The 17,933-nt window shown below is 42.3% G+C and overlaps 1 protein-coding gene across 1 annotated transcript; it reads right to left on the bottom strand.

Annotated features, from left to right (window-relative positions):
* Nucleotides 1–6,601: 6,601 nt before the first annotated feature.
* Nucleotides 6,602–16,062, bottom strand: LOC308112832 (leucine-rich repeat-containing protein 52-like). The gene is made up of 2 exons (XM_080468595.1): nucleotides 15,060–16,062; nucleotides 6,602–7,711 (listed from the first exon to the last, which is right to left on the bottom strand). Exons 1-2 carry the CDS (start codon nucleotides 15,706–15,708, stop codon nucleotides 7,383–7,385), a joined length of 978 nt encoding a protein of 325 aa, XP_080324721.1. The 5' UTR covers nucleotides 15,709–16,062; the 3' UTR covers nucleotides 6,602–7,382.
* Between the last annotated feature and the right edge of the window lie 1,871 nt (nucleotides 16,063–17,933).

Raw genomic sequence — 17,933 nt, 5'->3', positions numbered from 1 at the left:
CAAGTCACGAGAAGTGTGGGAAAGCAGCTCTGCTTTCCAGGGGCTGCACTCCATCCTGCTGCATGTAACCTTGCACGGGTGTACCTGGAATAGATAGCACGTGTAGCGAAGAGCCGCCGGCTGATGGTGGCGTGCGTTGTGTTAATTAGGTCTTAGGTTTCTGTCTTTTGTTTAAAGAGCTCGTCAACATGAAAGAAAGAGAGACACCTGAAAAGACCATAAGATCATCAAGCAACGAAATAATAAAGGGAGAAATTATGACATTTTCAACTTGCGCCTACACACTGAGTAGATTACAAGTTACAATTAGTGGGTTTTCGAGTTGAATTTGAACAGAGTGCACAAGCACGGACAGCTTTAACTTGTGGACATAACGATGTTCAACCGCAGCCAAACCTTTGTCCTGATGCCAATATATGAAGAACCTACGATAACATTTTTTGTTTTAAAGGTTTGTTGGAGACTTCATTTTGCATCCAGCTTTAGTTTAATTTGCTGGGCTGGATCTGACTGCCAGAAAATATATATAATAGTTACCTTGAATAGTTATGCAGATCTAAGGAAAAGGGAGCATAATACTAATTTATTGAATCTGGAGATATGATGAATGTTGAATTGTTGTTATTTTACCCGTGAGACTGTGTGACATGATTTGATTCTATTTATGCTGACCATATTATTCTAATGCTTCTCTGAACATGTAAAATGAGCTTGCCTTGTCACGCGACTGTACAGTGTATCGCTGCAAAGCTCACCTGGTTCTGGGAGTCGCTTCACTGTCCTCCTGCATCAGAGTGGTTCGCATGAGGTCATTTGACTCTTCTTCTTAAACTTTAAATCCACATTTCATAAAGTGTCAAACAGGACAAGAACAGGCGACTGCAACTTTCTGGAAGAAAAAAAGAAGAAGGAAAAAAAGCCAGAAATAGACTTGTCTATAAGGAAAATGACAGGTGCAAAAATAGGACTTATGGCCAAAAATATTTTTGGGAGCGATAAAAAAAAGCAGGAGGGGATGAAGAGAGACATGCTGGAGATAAAAGGAAGCCGGTACATCGTAGGAAATTAAAGTCCCTTTCATGCTCCGCAATTGTTTGTGCAAAAATACCACAGACCAATTTGCAGAATCTGTCTCAGTCTGAAATATCATCGAGTTGCTTTTGAGTTGGAGCTTAGCGTGAGCGAGCATCTCTTTATCTCACTAGTGCAGCCAGCTCTGTTGGATTACCATAACTGTGAACTGGTCCGGGCACCCAGCATACACACCAGGACACAGCGCAATGCAACACATCGCCAGCTGTGTGCGCTTAAACACGTGTGTGTGCGCTGCAATTTCCACACTGTGTGTGTGTTTGGGTGTTTGTTTGTGAGGGGTTTGATTTAACACTAGCTAACTTTCTAAATGCCCAGAGAGCAAAAGAGGGAGAAAGTTCATTGAAAGAGCAGCAAGAGGGTGAACAACAAGACAAAAAAAAAAAAAAAAAGCAACACTTCTCCAGGCAGATATGTGACGCACAAAAGGACACACCATCTCTTCTCCAATGACCTTTTATTGCAGGGGAAGGATACAGAGATGGCAGGCCCCGCAGCCTGTGTACAGATATGTAACAGCAGTAGGACAATCCTCCTCTCTGCCATATGAAGGCTGGGGATTTTTTTTCCTCTTTTCCATCAATCAATAGCCACTTCCTCAGAGGAGGGCAAACCAGAGCTGGTCAAAATCAAGGCTAATAGAAAGGGTACATTATGTATCAGGGGACCGAATGTAATAATTCCGGTAAACCCAACAGCCGAATAATTTATGATAACAATGCAATGTGAGCGCGACAAACAGAAAACTGTGCTTCACCGTGATGAGATACGAGCCGAAATGACTGATAATTACTTCAGATGTGAATAAAAAAAAAGGAGTGCTCCTAATGAATTTTTTGTTTATGAGTATTAGCACGAGAAACAATTAACTTGAAATAAATCACAGCGGTTCCTTCACGCTTCCAGTCGACGGCACGTTATGTTGCAGCCAATTGAGAGGTTGCAGACCGCAGACAGTACTTTTGTGCTGTCATCCGTGTGTGGTTGTGGTTAATGATGAAATCTCTGTGAAATAACCGAAACACAGACACCATTTTGCCGGCACCAGTGCGGTGGAAAATGTATCCCTCATCTCTAACTTTGGTGTAAGTCTTTCCATTACTCCATGACTAAAGGATTTTCTTCCCATTTTCTGTGTGTGTGTGCGTGTGCGTGTGAGCCTGCTTATAAGTAGATGTGTCAGAGGGCTATTACGGTCGGTTAGAGCCACTCTTACTTGATGTCACATCTCCCATCTGCAGGCATTTTACAGAGGCCAGTTTGCCTTCAGCACAGTGAGTGCACACAATGGTGCAAAAATATGGGTTAAACAACTGCGGGCGGGAAAGAAAACGGCAGGAAATTCTGGATTCAATAGCTGTGTGCATTTCCTCGTCTATTCGCCGCGCCGTCTCGCAGCCACAGCTGTGCTACTGATGTGACCACAGCCAGCTGAGTGCATCTCTGTCCTGAAGCACATCCTGACCACTACCTCAGCTGAGTTGGTGAATGATGCGATGAAACAAGCATCCATTCTCAAGCACCGCAGCAATATTCCCCTAAGTGTTGCTGTTTATTTCAATGTCACAAATTATTTATTCGGGCGATTTTACTCTTAGAAGCAAAACGATCACAATTCATTTCAATTGGGTGAATTCGGGTTTTGTGGTGTGGGGGATGTTCTGGTTCGTGTCAGTAATACAGTGTTAGTAAGAGTCCTTCTAAGCTTTTACACAATATATCTACTCAGAGGTGATTCGTGTTGGAGGCAGAACTGATGCTTTTGTCTCTGCGTTTTTAAGCACATTCACACATGTGCCCTAAATATGGAGTGAGTGAAGCGTGGGGGTGTAAAAAAAAAAGAAAAAAAAAAAAGTGCAAATTGTTGAAAATCGGTTCAGGTGCATTATTGAAATTCGGCATATTCATCAGCACAATAATACGCCCATATGAAGAGAGAAACTATCAGGGCCCGTTTTCAAAAGTGGGAGTCTGCCGGTACATGTTTATTCAGAGAGGGAGACCTGGGTATTCCTTGTCATTCCATGTGTGTCACTGTGCTGACATGAATTAGGGCAACCAACTATCCTATTTCCAGTCTGCACACTCACCCTTGCCTGTAGCATCACATGGCCTGATCAGTGTGCAAAGCAGAATGCAAGACAGGCTCACATTGGAGGCTATTTCAGTGAACTGTGTGTAGATAAGGATTACATTTTACTGCACAGACCTGAACTGACACCCATATTATGCAACGTATTTTGTATATAGGACCCCATGCAAATATTACAGCTGTTGTCGTGGGAGCAATCGGCCACTAATGCTTCAAGTGTACAGATGCATCTCAGCATACCGCTAATGTAGGCAACATAGAAGCACGGCACATGGTTCACTATTTTGGATTGACTCTTCAGGCATCCCTCCACGTACGCCATGCCATTATGTTTATATCAGTACATGCATACTGCCATGAGTGAGGATCATTTCCTTATATGAGAAGGGAGAGCAAGAAGATTTACGTGAGGTTCATTCCTGAGTGCCTTATTTCAGTGGTCTGGACCAAAGACTTACTTTCTTCTTCTTTTAACAGCAATCTTACCAACTGCAACAGGGAAAACTTCACTATAAACACTCGTCATTGCAAACAGTTAATTACACACTTTTAGAGATATTAATGCCTGCTGTTAAGAATGTTGGCGGTGATGAACACCGACAATGTTACTTAGGCATCCACGAACAGCATGCCAATATTGTTTACAACACTGTTACTTTGTTAGATAAAGCACTCTGTATGGGAAATCCCAACAATAGTCTCATGCAAATGCGTTGACAACTAACTCGTGTTGGAGAAAGTTTTACAGACAGGAAACAGCTTGTGCAGAGTCAGAGCACTAACAGTTGTCTTCTCCACATTTTTAGACAGCAACTAATTCCTACGGGTGATGTGGATAACCGCATTCCTTAGTGTAACATTTGGCAGTAACACTAACATCTTACTCTTCCCAGTCTGGTATTCGCAGTCCAACTGTTCAAAGCCCAACAAACAAGGCTTTTAAACAGCAGATACTTAGGTTACGGGTGTTACTAAGCACATAAACAATGGCTTTGGTCCATCTAAATCCATTCTGATAAGCCCTGAATGAAGAATGATGAAGCCACGTGGACGCCATAACAATGGAACTCAAGTAGCTCAATGCTACAGTTGGAGATGAATTTGCCTTACATGTAATTAATTTGCTGAGATAGAGGATTTGAATGTTGTCTGGCCTAATGAATGCCTTTAGATATATTCCATCAGAATGTAGATGGCAGTAAGGACAGAAGATTTGACGCAACCTGTAATGAACTGTAGGACTTTTACTTTGCGGACTAAAGTTCCGACCTGAACTTCCATGTTGGCTTTTATAAGTTACATATATCAGTAAAGTTCAAGTTGAAGCAGTTCAAATCCTAAGTTGTTACAGCTATAAATTGTAAGTTTGACCCAACACAAACATTGGTTTTGCATTTTGAAGGGATTTTTACTGGTAATTCCTAAGTTTATAACAGTCAATGTCAACAGTGTTATTTAAGATTAAAAAATAAATATATATATATATATATGAGGGTTTGAAATCTTGGCCAACACAAATGCCAACATATAAAAACGTCAAACAAAGGACTGTAAATGTTAAATGTTACTGGGTTTTTTTGTTTCTGGTGTAGCAGTTTTATTAGTAGCACATCTGTTACAGCTGTACATGATTCACGGAACAGCAAAGCCAAACTTAATTCATTCTCATTAAAAAAAAAACAAGAAATGGAAATTATTGAAGAATAAATAAGAGCAAATAATTATATATGTTATATCATATTTCGGAGTCTTAAATTACCGAAGATTGCATTTCATCTTTAATCAACTGTAATTGTCACCGTCAAAGCATGTTGACACCCCGTAAGGTTTTTTTGGTGCATCAGCAGCACACAGAAACAAGTAGGACACAGCACTCACGCCAACAAAAAGTAGATGAATTAGACGGAAGCTATAACACCGTCCTGTTTACTTGCCATGCAGCAGGGCTCACTGCCAAAAACGAACCTCAGCAGTTGTCACATGTTGTTTCTCTCAGCTTCAAGAAGACGACTGGAGAAAGTCATTTTCACTGCAGTTTGCTTGTGGGCTAATGATTACGGAGATGGCAAACCATCAGTGGACAAAAAGACACACACACACACACACACACACACACACACACACACACACACACACACACACACACACACACACACACACACACACACACACACACACACACACACACACACACACACACACACACACACACACACACACACCTTGAGAGTGGACTGAAACACTCTCAAGTGCAAAACAGAGGCACACATGTACGCCGCAGTGTTTAACTGCTTCATGTGCACATTATTCACAGACTCTGAGATAAATGCGATGCGTGAAAGCAGCCTGTCCTCTGCTTTCATACCTGTGGGTAGAATGACAAACGAAATATGTAGACTGTCAAGCTGTGTCCCAGTTCTGTGCCTCTGCTCGGTGCCTTCGCGGAGGTCCTCAAGAGAACGGCTGATTTGCATACAATGGTATGCAAACAGTGCTTAGATGGTTCCACGGAACGATTGTCATGGCCGATTAATTTATTTTAAATCTCTTTTGATATAAAGTGCTTTTTTTTCTTTCGCTCAACATGAGTCAATGAAGAAGAATGTTGCAAAACAATTTATTCCTCAGATGGAAACCCTGCAATTGATGATATTCAGACTTTTTCCCAGGCAAACAAATACGGCCAATGAGACTTCCCAGGCTGATATATTGTGCTTGTCAGCTCGGAGTCTTAATAGTTGTATCTTGTAGTTTGCACCTACAAACTGAAGTTAAGTTGGTAGTTTCATTGCCTTTAAATGATCCATAGATGTGGATGAAGGTGATTGTTTCTGTGTTAGCCCTGTGATGGACAGATGATCAGGGTGTAGCGACCCTAAACAAGTATAAAACCTGGTTCACTGTACCACTTTTTCCAAATATATCCAGCAGTGGTATTACAACTAAAACACAATTAGCATAAAACATGTTAATATATGATTTAACTGAAAAACAGGATCCATATGATGGTAACAAAAATAAATAAATAAATAGCCAAACCACATTTTTATTTCTTTTATATGAATAAAAACTCAACTCTGTCCAATATTTTTTTTTCTTGTAATATGATCACAGTGTGAAGTTATTAGGCTGACTTCGACTTTGCAATTCTGATGTGTTTGGGAATCAAACAAACACAACGAATAGAGCCTTAGCAAAGATCGCTTACTGGGAATATTCTGCAAAAAGAAAGGAACAATGTCAAAGGAAGCTTGTCGCATGCATCCTTGAAAAGACACTTCTTTCTGTTTTCTCTGCACAGCACAGTGTCGTCAGTAAAACCTCTTTTTTGTCCATCAAACCCATTGGTCACTGCGTTGATTGGAATCTATCTTTTTTAATGATAAAATGTTTTTTGGAGAGTTTTTTTTTTTTTTTGCAAACTGCAGAACTACGCAACGTGTGAAACCCAAAACTCAGACTGAATGAACACAAGCCAAAATGATTAAGATGGTCTGCTTTTGACCCATTCTTTCGGTTTCTAAATATTCCTCTTTTGCCAGAAAAATGGTGTGTTAGACATGCACAGGAGGTGCCCCTTTGACTAAAGGAAGAAGTCCGGTGAGGTAGTAAAAAAAAAAAAGGTGAGAAAATCTGCCTCAGGAAGTAGGTCATGAATGGCTGGGGTCCTCAAGCGCAGGACTTTCAATCTTGGAGACAGCTCTTCGTGACCATGATCTCTGAGCCTAAACCAACTGAAATAACACAAAAGAGCAGCTCGTACATATTTCAGAAACGCCAGCAGCTTTAACTGAATTGTTCCTCGCGAATAGGATTTAGGCTCCTCGTCAGTATGTTGTGGTAAAACAATACCAAAAAAAGCTATACTAAAGTAGGTTGCACATTAAGCAGGCGTGACCATTTCTCATTCAAATATTGCAGAGAAATGACCAGAATACAGTCAGATTTGCATATGTAATGTGTTGCCCAAGCACTCGGGACCTCCACTCTAGTGACTACAGTGCATGTTACATCACCCGAAAGCCCACTACAAATAAGCCGAAAGACATTCCTCATCTCTGAATCTCTCCCTTCTCTTCCAGAGCTGAGTTTGTTAAACAGGTTCAGTCGTATTTAGATAGTCATGGAAGCTGAAAGGAGGCACTGTGGAAATCCATGGGGGGGGGGGGGGGGGGGGATAAAAGGGATTGAGGTTTTTTTAAACAGTGTGTGAGGTTTTTAAATCCCCATTGTCGTGGCCGCCCTTGGCTCTCGAGGTACGGCCCACCTCGCTCCCTTCTTCCTCCTCGTCCGTGTCAAGCTGTTCATCTTTCTTCTTGATGTAACGCTCATAGAGCACCATGATGACGCCCATCACCCAGGCTGACACTGTGCCGGCTGCAAAGATGACAAAGCCAATGACGACAAAGAAAAGGTAGTCCCAGGAGCCCAGAGTCTGGTGACATAACGTCCGCAGCTGGATGCCCACCTCGCCGAGACGACGGCCCTGCATGTCAGCAGGCGAGCCACACACCGTCTGGCCTTCATCTGTTTCAAAGGACACATTCAGGCACAACAGATTTGGTAAGTAAATATTGCATCGGATCACTGAGACGGGAGTCACAACTACACAAACTGCAGACAAATATGGTATTATCACTCTCTAAAGAATCCATGTCAATTCAGTCTTTATAGTACGTTTTGTACGTCAGAGCATGAAAACCCACATTAAAATTGTATAACTAAACTGTAAAAAGAAGGACTTTCTGAATTTGTTGCCATAATGAGCTTTCATTGTCTTCTCGTACCAACATTTGAAAAACACACACAGTGTGTGTTTTTTTATTTGATTAATTTCACTCCAGATGATGTAATTCAAGATAATTTCAAGATGATGAAATAGGTTGTTATTTCCAAGCAGATCTTAAAGTAGAAACTATTTTGTAGTAAACCCAGTTGTATGTGTATATACAAAACCACAATTTCAACGATACACTTATCAGACCATAAGAAGTCATTGGGATATAATTATTTAAGGCAAAAAAAAACATCAACAATCTCTCTGGTTGTTTATGTTGCAATGATACTACTTGAGTGAAGTCTATCATTTAGTTACTAAGCAGTTTTCACACTTGTCTAAGTGTGTTTTATTACAAATAATTGCTAATAAATCCAGAACAAACAAACAAGCATCAGCACTTAGTCTGATAATTACACGAGTGCTCATGGCGGGTTAGGGAATACAGAGGGAAGACACCAGAGGGCAAGACATGTCACATGTTGGCCGTAGGTAAGTTTCAGTGATTTGTTTTGTTTTTATGCAAACGGCTTGGTGGAGATTCTGTCTCTGATCAATCCATCTCCCCCCTTAAATTCCACCCATAGTCGTTCCTTCTTTTAATCTCCTTTGTCTGACTTATTTCACTGGTTTTGTCACATTTTCTACTCCAACTGGAGGTTTTACGGTGGCTTTAGTATGGCGCCTACAAGCACACACATCTATGGGATATATGTGTGTTGATAACAATAGTTCAATCAGGTTGCACATAAAAGAAAAGAAAATTGTTTTAATTCCTAGAGCCATTATGTTTTGTCCAATTCATGGATCTTTGAACTTCTACGTAATCGTATTTCCAAATGGCAGACTTAAACTAAACCTTGACATGTCCTCTGCATTTCATTTCAAATGATCCCATGATGTTAAAATAGAACAAAATCAGAGCAACGTTGGAAAGAAAAAGTATATAAATAGTTCAGCTCATTGAATAACCCAAGGTTTTCTGTTTCTTTTCATTTTGCACATTTGTAAAAAGCCCTGAAATTGCTCAAGCGAACCATTAAATATTCAAGAGAAACTGCAACAGGATCAAAACATTCCTTCTTTATCAGAATACTACAAGGTTTGTGGAGCTTCCTGTGTTGTAGAGCCTTAGGTTGATGCAGCATTAAATTACAAAAGAAATCTGGATGAATTATTCAAACTCTTTTTTTCCTGCACAGGATTAGAGAGTGACTTGGGCCTTTGTGCCTCCCTGAATCCACAGATAATAATGTTTTTCATCAACAAGCACATTTGGTATGACTCCATCTAAGACCTTGCTAAAATCCACAAATCCTAACAAAATGTTGACTTCCTTTGCTTTCAGAAAACTGGATGGATATGCTGTCATTTCAAAGGCCAATCAGTCAAAATGAAAAACACCACACGATGGGTTTGTAGCTCTGATGCAGCTGACAGGAGAGGTATTTTTCAGAAATGAATCCTGTGGGCTTTTGTTACTGTGAGCAGAAACTGAGAACAGCAGAGTGCTGCCATTTCCATACGGCCACTGTTTTTAATTGGCTTTTTTTTTTCCTTCCCAAAGCTTTTCTGCTAGAGGGGAATTCCCACTGGGAGAGATCAAAAGACTTGAAAGTTTCTTCACTGGAACGCTTTTATGTTACCCCATTTCTGCACCAGCGGTATTAAAATACTGACTCATTTTGCTGGTATATCTGGCAATGGATATGAGGTCGTGTGTGCAGAGATGCAAACCTATCAAATGTAAGAAAACAATATGTTGGAAAATATTGTTACATTATTTACAACACTGATGTAACCAAACAGTAAGGAAATATGTGATTGGTAGATTATTTATTGTCTTATACTGGAGGAAACCCTGTTCATTTCTCTTTCACTGCATTTGTACTGGCATGAGGAGCAGAACTTCGTATCTGTGTCTGTTGTGCTTCTGAAAAATGTTGCCAAAACTTCTGTTCCAGTGTAATCCTACTGCAGTTGAAGCTTTCTCTCACAATTAGTTGTGTCATTTCCCACACTGAACAAACAAAGCTTCCTCATTGTGTAGGTGAGATTCAGTGGAAAAGCCCTATCGCCACAGTCTGCCCAAATGTTATACTCCGAGATGACGGCGTTTGCACGCGTTCACACACAGGACGGGGTCCACCTTCAGGAGGAAACACTTCGGAGTGCTGTTTGCGCCACGGTGACAAACACATTGGCTGACTTGGGACAGTCGCTGGTTTCAGAATGGGATTTCATATCACAGCAGTGTGTGTGTGGGAGGTGCCAGGATGTAGTGGCTGTAAATGGTTGGTTCTCCCCCACGCTGCTGAGGCTCCGGCTTGGTGAAGTTCTCAATTTGTTAAATTGCCACAGTGTCTTGTCTTTCGAGCCGTCAATCACCCAATCCGTGAAACAAAACAGGATAAGCTGTTTGGTATTGGCAGAGAGGATTTGGAAAGTTAATATAATGAGTGCAACCCACATACTTAGCCAATAATTAGATGCATTGTTGCAATAAATAATATTCAGATATTAATTCCTTTACATTTTGTGCTGCCTTTATTTTTTTTATCTAATCACTGTTTTCACTCAGCTGACAGCAGTTTTCATTACTTCGAGCACTTTCTTCTTTATTCCATCAATTTCAGCTGTGTGTCTTTTACCTTCAGCAATCTAGAAAAAAATAGATGGACTTGTCTGCAAGTGGAGTTGTTTTTGTGATGCAACCATATATGATCATGATCACACAGAGCAGATTTATTAACAAATAGAAGATTTTTAATATCTTCATGGGAAAAGGCAAATATAAATTTGCATGACCTCAATTAGAATGAAACAAATTTTGACAGCAGTATATTAATATAGCCAAAAATTGAATATATCCTTGTTGTTTCAGCACTGTTTACAATCATTTGGTTGTACAAGCTTTGACCGATTGCTTCTAAACATCTCTTCAATGCATATATGCATATCCAGCTTCTTCACACAATCCCAGTATATCTAACTGGAGCTTTTCTGACTTGGCTTTTCTCTAAGGTTTTACCAAGAAAAGAGTGTTTGCTGTTTTTGTGATGCACTGATGTAAATCACCCTTTCTTCTGATTGGCTGAGATTTCCTCATTAATAAGTGTGCTGGAGAACTGCTGTTTGATGTTTCTTTTTGCTTGCTGGCTCCGTGATCAAATTACTTTTTTGTATTTTCTGGAGTGAAAGGTTGAAATATTAAATGTGCTGTTGGTGCACATATAATGTGAGCATATTATTGTGACATTACAAAGGTTAGTGATTTCAAAGTCTCTTTATACACAATGCCGCTGCAGGGAGTATCCCTCATTATGCTTATTTTTCCTCTTTTTAAAAAAAATGATGAATAAAGCAAAGCCAACACAAGCTGTTCCACGGTTGATGATAAAAGTGTAACACTATGTTTGTGTGTGTGTGTGTGTGTGTGTGTATGTGTGTGTGTGTGTGTGTGTGTGTGTGTGTGTGTGTGTGTGTGTGTGTGTGTGTGTGTGTGTGTGTGTGTGTGTGTGTGTGTGTGTGTGTGTGTGTGTGTGTGTGTGTGTGTGTGTGTGTGTGTGGTATTGTTCCACTGGCTCCTTTTTTTTCTTTTTTACATAGATGTTGATTTGGCTTTAGGCCTTTATTACTGGTTTAATTATAACAAAAACAATACTGTCCCAATATTCCCATCCTGAGCAGACTATACACAGGCAAAAAAACAAAAACGTGTGTATTTCATCTGTGAGCATTTTTCTACTTGACATTTGATTTGATATCGTGTGTGTATTAACAATAGATCATGGTTTAAATACATAATCTTCAGGACATATTGTCACAACTTTTGGAAAAAGAAAAACTTCCAGTTGGCAAAACAGGACTGTTTAAACCTCCACTTTGAGTTGTTTTTCATTCTGTCAATGTTATGTTACCTGCGAGTTTCCAAACTCTTTGAATGGCAGCATGTGAAGAAAGTGACTCAGGTTGGTGGGAGGTGTGATATGACAGCAGGCGAGAGGGCTCAGGCTGTGTGCTTTCAATCAAATCGCTTGACAATTCAATTTAATAGGATGACAGAAATGTACGTTGACTAATATTTAATTCATTCAGAGCCTAAATCTCTGCTCGCATCCTCGGAAAAGCTTCTCTGCGGCTCACTGATGTGAAAATGAGCATACGGCAGAAGAACACGAGGACAGCCCGCTTCTCTAAGCTCTGGAAATTCAAAGTCTCCTCTGATCCCCTCAAAGGCTGCTGCCGCGCACACTTCACAAAATGTGCTGTTGCACTCCAGCTATGACAAACACACACATACTTCTATGCAGCCACACATGTTCACACTCCGTCATTGCATACATGCATGCACAATCCCCTCTCCACAAGCCTTTACGCTCCAGTCCTTTATCTATGTCTTTGCAGAGTCTGGTACTGCGTATTGGTGCACGTGTATTTGAGTACGTGACTGACAGCAAGAAGGAAACCCCTCTGGCTGAGCCCCCTCCACATCTCCCCAAAGAAACTGGCATCAAAAGAGAGGGCTTTCCCTCTCACCTTCCCCCATCCACTTTGCTCTATTTCTAGACGCCCTCCTTATATAACAGCTGAGAGAGTGCTAATCTACCCAGGGAGGCGAGACAGAGGAGAATCTGTTGGTTCCTTCCTGGAGCTTTATTTCTCTCACTCCCTTTCTCTGTTTGCTTGCTATTGATGCGTTCCCTAAACTGAAGAGACAAGCGAGCCATGTTGCGTGAACCAGGTGAGACCCAGACTGTAGACAACAGGGCTCGCAGCCAAATAACAGCCTCCTCCAAAATCTTACTTCACTTCCCCATCACATCTCCCACCACTCCCCTCAGCATTAAATGAGAGTTTTTGACTTTGTTGGCTAAAGGCAAAAATTAGTCAAATGTGGATTTTTAACCGTGCATGCACGCGTGTGTGTGTGTGTGTGTGTGTGTGTGTGTGTGTGTGTGTGTGTGTGTGTGTGTGTGTGTGTGTGTGTGTGTGTGTGTGTGTGTGTGTGTGTGTGTGTGTGTGTGTGTGTGTGTGTGTGTGTGTGTGTGTGTGTGTGTGTGTGTGTGTGTGTGTGTGTGTGTGTGTGTGTGTGTGTGTTCAATATGGCTTGAAGGACACTTTAAGAAGGACCAAGGTTTTGTCTGTGCACTTGTCACATTGATAAAATATGAACAGACTTCGTGTGTGTATGAGGTGGAGAATGTGTGTATCTATGTGTCCGCCTTCTCCCTCTCTGGCAGCTGTCACTGGAAGAGGCTCCACTCCAAATTAAGCGAGACAAAAGGCGACGAGCAGCAGGAAAATAGGACAGCTCTTGCAGGACTTCTTTTGGACTCAGCCTAAGCTTCACAGGGACTCTCTGTGTGTGTGTGTGTGTGTGTGTGTGTGTGTGTGTGTGTGTGTGTGTGTGTGTGTGTGTGTGTGTGTGTGTGTGTGTGTGTGTGTGTGTGTGTGTGTGTGTGTGTGTGTGTGTGTGTGTGTGTGTGTGTGTGTGTGTGTGTGTGTGTGTAGGGGGGGGGATGCCTCCTTAGTAAGCGTGGCAGTTGTATTATAGCAATGTGTTCGAATTATGACTGGCTTCACGCTCACTAAGACACACTATAAATAGCAGCTGCCCTTTTGCATAGTGGCACATCCACACCAATCCATGAGGGTAATAACTCAAAAGTAAGACAGATTATGAAACAGCAGCCGCATCTATCAGGCTGATAGTAATACAACAAAGGGGATCAATATTTGATGGCGCAAGTGTGATCCATTAATCACACCTGCATCACCGTCGCTGAGCAGAGCAGAGATTGATTAGTCATTTCCAGATAGAAACACTGTCTTGTTTTCGTCAAACGCTGCAGAAAGCAGAGATGAATTAATGAACAGAGCTGCTTCAGGATAACTCAAGCAGCTCCCTGCCTATGTGCTCTTCTTTCACCGTCTTTGTTATTTGATAGCCTGTGTGCTGCCATGCTCCATCACCTGTGTCTCGTCCCACTGGGGCCTGAGGAAGGAGCGAACTCTGCAGACTTTACGAGACTGCACATAGCTGAGCCGCTTCATGTGTGAATGCCTTACCCGCAACATATTTCTTTTGAAATAGATATTGCTCCCTGCCATTAGCGTGGTGTGTTATTACTGGTATTACTGTCAGCTGTGTGTGCTCAGACGTGCAGAGGTGACAGGGGGTGTCGAGGTGATCTGGTGTGGAAATCCTGTAGTGGCCTCTACATACACTTGAAAAGATATGAAGTCATTCTTGGAAGGAATCTAAAGTGAGACCTTCGCTGTCATTATAGAAGAAGTCACCTTCGCACCTTGTCGTTTTCTTTTCTATTCTATCTTTTTGTTTGATATTTCTTTTGATGTGTTGCATGAATTATTGACAACGGCTGTGTGTGGCTGAAGGACAACAAACCAACAACAAGGCCGCCAACAGGTTCGGGTAACCTTAACACCCGAAGCCGTGGGCCTTACTGTTCAAACTGTATAGCTCACAGTAACATTGTTTAAATCTGGAGGTTATGTTCAAGTTTGCTAGTTATTTGATTGATGTATTCCAAAAGTTTAAACATCTCAAACTGCATAGCAATGTAAACAACCAGGGTCAATATGAGCTTTGTTCTTGTAACAACTGAATCTAAAGGTTTTCATACCCTGATAGGTCAGAGGTCATTTATGGGCTATTGTAAATCATAGCTATAAAGCATTAGTGGATAATTTCTAAAAGCACTAACCAGAAGCAGTTATAACATGCTTAACTTATCGTCTTCTAACTTCATCTGGTCAATTGTTGTTTTTACATAAATGAAGACGTCATTTTCTATTCTGCTAACTTTCTCAATTTACTGCAAGTTTTCCTAATAGCTGATAAACTGGGGCTTTTTTTTCCATCATTTCTTTAATGGATACAGGTCATTTATCTACTCAGCCTCCAGCAAAAGGTCATTCGTTTATGTAACTGAACCTTATCTAATAATTAATAACTGGAGCACAGGATTCCCTGAATTTAGTTTGCTCTAATGCCCAAAAAATAAAAGGTCATGATGTGATGATTTCCACAACTTTACAGTCAAATAAAACAGAAGCGGTACTTGACGAGACCTTGAAACTTGAATCCTTCCAGGTGGACCCACAAGCAGAGGTCCTCGTTGTCGCACTCGCAGCTCCACGGGTTCCCGCTCAGCCCCACGGAGCGCAGCGTGGGCAGCGCGATCAGGGAGCTGATGTTCAACACCGTCAGGTTGTTCCGGCTCACGTCCAGCACCTGAAGGGCCCAGTTCTCCACAAAGGCGTCCGGGTGGATCTCGGAAAGCCCCGGGTTGTCTGTCATCCTCAGCATCACCAGGCTGGCCAGCGGACCAAACGTCCTGTCCTCGATGCGCGTCAAGGTGTTGAAGGAGAGGTCCAGGTAGGCCAGTTTGCGGAGATTCCCAAAAGTGGACTCGGAGATCTCCGTCAGCGAGTTGTTGCTGCAGTCCAGGTACACCAGGTCGGAGAGGTAGTTGAGCGCGAGAGGCGGAAGCTCCACGATCCGGTTGTTGGAGAGGATGAGCTGCCGCGTGGCCAGAGGCAAGTTGACCGGGAAGGTTGTCAGGTGCTGCCCGGCGCACTGTACCACCAGCTGGTCATCGCAAACACACCTGTCCGGGCAGCCGGAGGAGAGCACCGGGGACGTGACGACTCCCGAGGTGAGGAGAAACAGAACTATGAGCCGCAAGGGTTGCGCGCTTGGCTGCGGGGCAAGACGCATGACACCGCAGAGGGCTTCATCAACCCTGTTTGGACAGAGTCAGACGCAGTCACATTCTTCATTGATACATCTTCACCAGGTTGTCGGTTCCAGAAATGATTTCCACTGAGGTCAAACCAAACGCTCGCCCCTGGCAACTTTCTTGCGCGTAATGTCTCAGTTCATCCTGTCCTCTGGTTGTTGATCCAGCGCGCATCCACAGCCAGATGTCACCATGCTGCTTCAAATACAATCAATATTTGATGTGATGGCAGCTATTCTCACATTTGTAACGCCCTCTCGAGCTGCGCTGCTCGCGATGATCACGGTCAGTTGTTCCACTACATGTGTGCCATCCTCTCGCTTCTGGAAGCTGACTCCAAATGAGTGGTGGTGGTGGTGAAGTGGGGGGGGGGGGGGGGGGGGGGGGGGGGGGGGTAGTGAACTGCGCTGGGTGGGGGTGAGCTGTAGAGTGCGCTCACGGTCTGGAGTGAGCTGGAGCAGGAGTTGAAGAGGTCTGGGTATATAGCCGCGGTAATGCAAGACTAACATTAAAAATTGAAGCCAGCAAAGCACTACCCATGCACAGTGGACACCTAAAGGTGACCTGTCATGCTTCAGCTGCTGACCCACAGATTACATCTACACATGTCTCAGGTGTAATTATGTGTACAAGCTTTATGTATTAAAAAAAATAATAATAATAAATTGTGAAAGTGGGCATGTGCACACCTTGTGTCTGCCTGCTTGAAGTCTGCAGCAGGGATGGGAATGTGTGCATTTGACAAGAGAATGTGTGGGTTTCCCGGTAATCCAGGGCAATGACGACACTGATGAGAAAGGGGATCCCAGTTAGCCTATATACCCCTCATGAATGTGCCATAAGTCTTTTCACTGTCAGGACTGACATATCACACATGTAACCAACCCACACAATTCAAACTACCCAGCGTACAACCAGATGATGGGACAAGATGAGATGGGGCAGGGTGGTCTCAGGCAGCAGTTGTTTTCTCCTCTCTCCAGTATGAGTCCTTCTGAGTCTATTCTTGGTTCTCTGTGTAGGTGTTGAAGTGCTGAATCAGACTCAGCATGATGGAGGAGGAAGAGGAGGAGGAGGAGGAGGAGGTGGTGGAGGAGGACAGATGTGCCACTGACAGTCTGTGAAAGAAACTACCCCGAACCGACAGCCAACAACCCACTGCACACTGACCACACTCTCACCCTCCTTCCCCTCACAGAGCTGCACATCCTCAGAACAAAGCTGAACTCTCTCTGTATTCACTGTGTGACTGAGTCAGAGCCAGAGGCCTTTGTATAACTAATGCTTCTCTCCACTTGCCATCCATGTGGAGTGAACTAATTCTCGCAGCTGTTTTTGTCAAGGATATTCAGTGACTTTAGGAGGACATCTAGTGACGACTACTTGGTATTGTTCCATAGAGTCAATCATGCAGGATCTTCCTATATGTTCTCTTTCAGAGGAGTTTGCTTTATGTTGTTAGTTTTGTGTAAAAGGTATGATTATGGCTTTTCAAATCCATGCACAAAAAAAGCAGCAGAACAGCAATAGCTTCACTCATAAGGTCACTTTGTTAAACCAGTAACATTACTCTAACCAACATTTTCTTCCAGAAAACAAATGTTTCATTACCAATTGCACATCTGCTTGTTACTGTTGGTTTTTTTCCTCAGTCTCATACAATGTTTGTTTAAGCAGTTATACAACAATCCCTTTTGATGCACTCGGTGATAAGTCAATTTTTTCCAACTTTTATTTAATACCAGCACAACAAACAATATATAAATATGAAAACATTTAGTCAAAAAAGGGTTTCAGTTTCGGTAATGTTCTCGATTTAACTGTGTAGAATATCCATATAGTGATCTTCTATAACTCACGTCAATGGAACTGATCCCAGCTGGCTGCACAAACGCAGGGTATGCTGGGACAGGTCACCTGTCCGCAAGACAACACAGAGACAGACTGTATACAGAACTGAACTCAAACTGTAGATATCCCTGCTTTGAAGCATGACTGTGAGAATGTGACTCTAATATTTGTCTCTATAGACAGTCAGCAACACTCAAGCTCTGCGTTTGCTGTAACAGGTAGTAACATGCCTTTTGATCGAGAGCAATAGCAAATATACTATGTGGCACTTCTCTCCAAAAGGGACATATCGCATTGTAATGATAGGACTTGAATTCCATGTTTGTTGTGTAAATGTCACCACTAACAGCAC

This window comes from Lipophrys pholis (assembly GCF_963383615.2).
Source record: "Lipophrys pholis genome assembly, chromosome: 1".
Classification (NCBI taxonomy): Eukaryota; Metazoa; Chordata; class Actinopteri; order Blenniiformes; family Blenniidae; genus Lipophrys; species Lipophrys pholis.
This window is presented reverse-complemented; position numbering and strand designations above follow the sequence as displayed.